This window comes from Acartia tonsa, chromosome 9 (assembly GCF_053477335.1).
Source record: "Acartia tonsa isolate MP-2025a chromosome 9, ASM5347733v1, whole genome shotgun sequence".
Classification (NCBI taxonomy): domain Eukaryota; kingdom Metazoa; phylum Arthropoda; class Copepoda; order Calanoida; family Acartiidae; genus Acartia; species Acartia tonsa.
The window spans coordinates 24,381,506-24,388,364 of record NC_137268.1 but is presented as its reverse complement, the minus strand read 5'-3'; the positions used below and the strand labels follow the sequence as shown (position 1 = coordinate 24,388,364).

Below are 6,859 nucleotides of genomic sequence, written 5' to 3'. Positions count from 1 at the left end.
TTCAAAAGCAGAAAATCATTATTAAATATAGAAAACATAAAATATGTAACTACTAATTTTGCACAAAGTAGTCTAATTATAGTTTACTTAGTCTTACAGAATAAGATTTTTTATAATTGGGACTGAATAACAAAAAAATATTGGGGAAAAGATATGCAGAGCAAAATATGTCAAACATATGAGTTGTGTACACTACAAAAAACAGCTGTTCGGGAAAAATGGAGGTAAAGTAAAGGAGAGGAGAGATTGAATTAGAAATTTTCATGGAGTTGCCTTTATTTAATTTTGGCCATGATGATGTTTCCTTTACATATAGTGATTTTTATGCTTATTTTCAAGATGATTTTGTTTTAATTAAATTTTTTTTTCTTGCTATTATAATTGATATTTTTTAGATATAAAAGATTTACGTAGTTACTTTGTTTATTTTTTTATACCCAACTTTGAAATATAATGGAAATTGACGAAAATATGGAGGACAACGAAGTGTTGTTTGACCGTTCCTTAGATCATGTGAAACAAGTTATTGAATTGGCAAAATTAGAAGATTCTGAATTACATAGTTATAGTCAGGTAAGGAGGTTTTCTTGACATCTAGCTCTATAGGTGTATTAAAATGAAACTTTTACCGATATCGCGATATACACTTTTATAGAAGAAAAATATACGTATTAAAAGCATAACAGCATTTTAAAGTACATAACCTTTTATAAAAATACAATGTATCTCTACAATTCATTTAATCAAAAGAAAAAAAGTAACGTTAATTAAATATCTTATTCAGATTTTTCAAAATAGACTTTTTAATTGTATATTTTATTTACTGATTTGTATTTTTTCCGTTATAGGACGATTGAGAATGAAAACTTATATATGTTTTTGAAATATGTATTTGGCCTGTTCAAAGATGTTAGTTTGATAAAGTAGTCTTGGGTTGAATGGTTCAATAGCTTTTAAAACTTGTTTGTTAAAATTTCTTTATTTACAATCCTTAAGTTTAAGAAGATGCTATGTTTTTTCAGTCATATACCTAGTCTATTGATAAGGAGTATTTAAATGTATGTTTACATTTCTACCATTACTACTTTCTAGGTTGTAACATTCGCCCCAGAACTATATGGAGACGAAGTTAAGCTTATACATGTCACTAAAGAAATGGCAGATGGATTAGATGAAGGTAATTTAAAATAAAGCGTTTTGTTTTACATCTACAAATATCACAGAAAGCTTCAAATCTAGAAACTGACTGAAGACCCTGAATTTTTATTATCTTTTTATGAAAAATTTCAGAATTTTAAGACTTTTGTTTTAAAATGTTTGTTTTTAGGAAATTGCATATATCTACGAGGATCAGAAGAAGAAAATATAGTTTTGTGCACCAAAGATAAAACTTATGACTTCAAAGAAGCTGAAACCTCCAATTCTCTCCTAATCCTACCTAACTTAACACTTTCTAAGGCAAAATACTCTCCTTTTTAAATGTTTTTGCTACAAGTATAATTTATAATAGTACAGATACTTATACTATACTAGTATATGAACTTTCTTAATAACGAATTTTGTGGAATCTAAGAAATATGATTTTACTTTGAAAATTGTTTAAAAATTGTTTCTTATAGGACGTAATTATCATTTTTTAATTAGAAAAGATAATACCTAACAATTTCTTTTAAAAACATTATTAAGAAAGGTGCTTTTTTTAGGAATGTAGCTCAAAATCTGGTGGGGATCGAACCCTAGCCTGGCGGTCTGTTTCTGGCGTTTTCTACAAATATTTTGAACTTCATGAAATGCGGCCACGCTTGCAAAAACTCCGCTCCGTCCTACACCCGCCTCTCACAGAAAGTGGAGTAAAAGAACGGAATATGACGGGCAAAAGTTTCGCGGATTTATTAGATTGTATTCAATCGAGTGAGGCTGAATTATGTCAAGGGCTTAAAGAACATGAAGCTGTACAATATGACTGTGACTGGTTTGTATTAGAACAAGAATATCAAATGAAGGTTCTATCCTATATACTCAAGCTATTTAACGACAATTCTTGGCCGTTGGACTGTGTCAAGAAAAAAGAAACTGTTGAATCTTTATCAGATTTGGTCAATGATCAAATTGTGTCTCAAGTCTTTGATATCTATTGTTCACCAATGAAGGTAATACTTTTTTTTTCTTGTAGCGCAAATTCTCATTAACTAGGATATGTCTATATTATTCTACGTCGATCCGTACAAAACACAAATCTTTAGAATTTCTCTAACTGAATTGAATTCGGCCGAATACAAATACATCTTGAATTTTCTATGTTGCTTAATGATAAGTTAATGTTTTATTCTTGACAATTTATGGAGTCTCATTTATATATAAGAAATAAACTCCTTCCTGCTGGACGTATTTTACTAGTGCTATTTATTAAATTCTTATTTAAAGTCTCAAATATATTATTATTATTATATATATATGCACTTTTGTACAGGGAGGTAACGAGGATGAATACAGTCTGAACAAAGAAAAGGTTTCACGTTTCTACGGAGACTTTTTACTAGTCGACGGGTCTAGTTTTGCTCTGGACGAATTTATGGACATGTGGCAGAAAGCGTTGCCTGAAGGGATTAAAGCAGAAATCGGCCATCTCGCGGGGTTGGCGCTAGTCGTTGATTCTACTGGCGGTTTAGGAGGCAGTCAGACTGTTGTGAAAAGGTTTCCTGAATCTGCCTTGCCTAATAGTATTCAGGTATTACAAGTTTTAGTAGCGCAGTTACTCTTTGTTGTTACTGACACAAATACACTGGCAAACATGCTTGCAGCAGAGATTTTCGCTCGCTTTCATTGTCTTTACAACGTTACAATACGAATACATTACATTTTGTATAAAATTTCCTTAATTAGGTATCTTAGTTTGAATGAGAAAAATAACTAAAAAAAATATTTAATTTCTAGGAACGGCTTGAAGTATTATTTTCTGCCCGAGAAAAATGGAGTGTACCTGACATAACCCCCTACATTCAGCCGCTGACTACGCCAAAGCTGAATGTGAACGCTATGCTCACCAAATACGCGCGGCCGGTCAATGTACACGGCGTCAAGTTTTTCTGTGCTAAGCATGGCAAATAATGTAACAATAGTATCTCGGTAGAGAGGTGACAAGGGGTGTTACATTAATTCTAATCCAGTTTATTCATATGTTTTTATGTAAAACAAGATTCCCACGGAAGGAATGGTGGTAAAATTAATTTATGGTTCATTGTCTTCTCCCTAAATTGTAGTATCCAAGAAATTCTGTTAGAAAATTGAACGAACCGGACAATATTTGTAAAAGAAATGTATTATAACAAGGATATCTATTTCCATAATAGAAGTGCAGTAGTAATGATAATTTAATATTATTTATGAAATAAAATCGTAAAGAATATTACCTTAAGGAAAGAAAAGGTTTAGGTTGAATTGGTAAGGCTTTTTAAAAACTGCAATTAGCAATAAGGTCATAGTGAATGATTTATGTCACATCGTCAGAAGGGAAACAAGTATCAAGTTTATTTTTAGAGTAGCTTTGACACTGAAAAGTGTTTAACATTTAATGTATTTTTAAAAAGAATTCTTGTTTACAGTCTATTTGTAAAGTATGTTAACAAAATTATGTGATAAAGTAAAGCATTTAAAGTACCTAAACATAACTTTATATAACCTATACGCTTAAAAGTAGAATTCATATCAGTACAAATGATATTTTTTTTATAATTGAAAAAATAACTTTATTATTATACCTACTTTGTATTAAAATTATATACGTAAAAGATTATTGTAAATTGAAATGTAATTTCAGCAAAATGTCTGTTTCCCTTTTCAAGACTGTCTCCCTGTCCGCCACCAGAAACTTCTCTGTTTGGGCCCCCGCCATGACCAAGGTAAAGATTCTCTAAAAAAAGATGTTTTTTTTCTAGGTACTATTTTTCCAGGGTGTATATTCTGCACAAGATTCATTTTTCATTCTCTGCTGCCCAAAAAATTTATTTTCCCCCCATGCTAGTTTTCTTATTTATAAGGATGAGGTACATAGGAGAGTAAGACACTTTTTTGATTGTGCTCCACTTTCTTTTATCTGATAATAGATATATTAAGGGGGGCGGATGTGCAAAATTTTTTAATCCAAAAGTAAAACGCGCATGATCTCAGCCCATAAAAGAGTTACAGATCTAAAATTCGGCACAGCAGTTGCTTTGTGGAGAACAATATGGAACTGTGAAGAAACACAAAATTACCCCTTCTGTTGATTAAAAGGGGGGGGGGGGGGTTAATGCAACCATCTCGTAATCAATGTATAAATGGCACTTGGAATTCGAATTTTGATCTAAAATTATGCAGGAGTAATCCTTGGTAGGTCTATTTTCCCTAAAACGAACAAAAAAGTTGAAAAGGTAACGGCTAACGGCTCAGCCCCTTAGTGTTTGATGAAACGTTTGAACACTCGACATAATGAATAAACCAATCAAATTAAAGTCCCCAAAGTTGGTAAGCCAACGAATAAGAAAACTTTATTATAAAACTTTGGGGACTAGTGTAATAAACAGCCCATTGTCCCCCCTCTCTCTGATTAATTTGAGACCCGCTTTCATAACTAGAGAGGTTATTAAGATGTAAGTAAAGGAATAAACAAGGATCATAACTTACATCTTTCTTATTTCTGGTTTGAGTATGACAGATGTCCCATTTCTCTTTGCCTTTTTGTATAAAACCAAATAGAAAACTTAGTTTTACAATCTATCCCAAGTATATCTACTTTATCCACTAACATTTGAACCGCCAGTAATGTTATACCTTAAGGATATTGTGTTATTCAGGTGAGCGACCCCATCCAGGCCTTGTTTGTAGAAAAGATTCAAGAATATGCCACCAAGTCTAAGGTATACTAACTGCCAGTAATTTATGTATTGTATATATTGTATAATGAATTGGTCAATATTTTTAAAAATAATGACTGCCAATATGTTTGAAAGATTAAAAAATTATAACTGTATTACAATTTACTCATCTTTTAAATCAATCAATCAATCATCTTTTAAAAATTAATTTATAGTAGTGTATATACAATATACATATATGTAGTATATAATATTGTATAATGTATATGCTGCGCTGATTGTAGACAAAATGTTCTATTATACATATATTGTTGCTTTTTTAACATTACTCATTTTTATATCTCCAAAATGATTTTGTTTCAGGCCTCCGGTGGTAAGTTGGTGGATGCCTCCAAGGCCACTGAGACCGCCCTCCAGACTGAACTTGACAAGGTATGATTAAATCGTCCTATCAATTAAAAACTTTATGAAATATTATTACACTAGCGGCATTGCCCCCCCCCCCCCCCTTGACGCCTCTAGGGGCACTTGAAGTAGGAGGGGGGGGGGGGTTGATCTTGGCTCAATTTATAGGGGGGGGGGGGGGGCGGATGTGGCACTTTTTGAAACCAAAAGTAAAACGCGCATTATCTCAGCCCATAAAAGAGTTACAGCTATAAAATTAGGCACAGCAATTGTTATTGTGGAGAACAATATGGAACTGTGAATAACCGCCGCTCCTACCGAAAACCGCCGTTTCCCGCCGAATTTTTTTTTCCTTTTCTCGCCATAATAGACAATTTTCAATCATCTGAGAAAAACTTTTTTATAAAGATTTCCCTTATATTTTCATTTGACACTTTTACAAGATTTTACACTTGCAATTTTTTTTTAATATTGACATGTTTAAAATATTACAAGTGTCACGTGAAAATATAAGGGAAATTTTTATGAAATTTTTATCTCAGATTTCTATGGGCGATTGCTCATGGAGGGGGGGGGGGGGGAGTGGTATCCCTCCTCAAAATAAATACAAACCTTCCAAGGTCTTATGAGAAGCTACACTCTAAAGAAGCTAACGTGTTATCTTGCATTGTAACGATTTTCTGAAAAGGCTTGTTCAGAAGTGATGCTTCATTTGGTAAATAGGCCACTAACCAAGCGTATAGGTAGTTGCACGCTTGAACAGGGCAGTATTGACTGTAAAGATAATGGGATTTAAGTCAATGAAACAATGATAAATTGAGTAGTTAAAGCCTAAGAAAACAATTGGAACAAAAAAGATAAAAAGTTGTTTGGTAGTTTATGTTAAATAAATATTTGTTATGTTTAGGTTGCCAAGGCCTATGGTGGTGGAGCTGGTATCGATATGTCCGCCTTCCCTAAGCTTGATTTCAAGGAAAATATAAACACATTACTTATCTATCATTTGTAATAAACGAACGAAGAACTATCCTCACATATTTTCAATTTTTATAAAATTAAGGCAGGGTGGGCTTTTCAACAGAGAACTTTGGGGAAAACGCCAATCAGTGATAATCATTTAAGTGTAATTTCTAGTTTTTTATCATTTTCAACAATTAATATTTCTATCTTGACAACACACACCAGACATATAAATTTGTTTCTGCTGGGCTTTTATGAACTAAGTTACCCGTATTTCAATAAATTAAACTTGCGTCTTAAATAAAGAAATTAAACGTCTAAATGTTTGTCTCTAAAGAAAATTTGTCATATACCTTCTCAAAGAAAAGAAAAAACTTCTAATACAAAAAAAATGTGTTTATTTTGTTAACAGGATGTCGAAGTTGACCCCATCAACGTTGCAGCCTAATAAATCCTATTAATTTATCCCTCCAAATTAACCCCCAATGAACGCTTGTCTGTTAGTCATCAGTGTAGAACTTTCTCTCAGCATTTTTAACAAGATTCAACAACCTACCTATATGTTATCATATAAATGAATTGAAAATAAATTTTAAAATAGAATTTAATTTTTAATGATCTGTAGACTTACCTAATGAAAA

At 32.2% G+C, this 6,859-nt stretch overlaps 2 protein-coding genes across 2 annotated transcripts; both read left to right on the top strand.

The window, feature by feature from the left end:
• Positions 1 to 361: 361 nt before the first annotated feature.
• Positions 362 to 3,822, top strand: LOC145328601 (sister chromatid cohesion protein DCC1). The gene is made up of 6 exons (XM_080172345.1): positions 362 to 573; positions 1,093 to 1,177; positions 1,328 to 1,458; positions 1,704 to 2,150; positions 2,471 to 2,728; positions 2,935 to 3,822. The coding sequence occupies exons 1-6, from the start codon at positions 454 to 456 to the stop codon at positions 3,106 to 3,108; spliced, it is 1,215 nt and encodes a 404-aa protein (XP_080028471.1). The 5' UTR covers positions 362 to 453; the 3' UTR covers positions 3,109 to 3,822.
• LOC145328604 (ATP synthase-coupling factor 6, mitochondrial-like) lies at positions 3,743 to 6,821 on the top strand. The gene is made up of 5 exons (XM_080172349.1): positions 3,743 to 3,899; positions 4,833 to 4,895; positions 5,217 to 5,285; positions 6,166 to 6,233; positions 6,633 to 6,821. The coding sequence occupies exons 1-5, from the start codon at positions 3,822 to 3,824 to the stop codon at positions 6,664 to 6,666; spliced, it is 312 nt and encodes a 103-aa protein (XP_080028475.1). The 5' UTR covers positions 3,743 to 3,821; the 3' UTR covers positions 6,667 to 6,821.
• Positions 6,822 to 6,859: the final 38 nt, after the last annotated feature.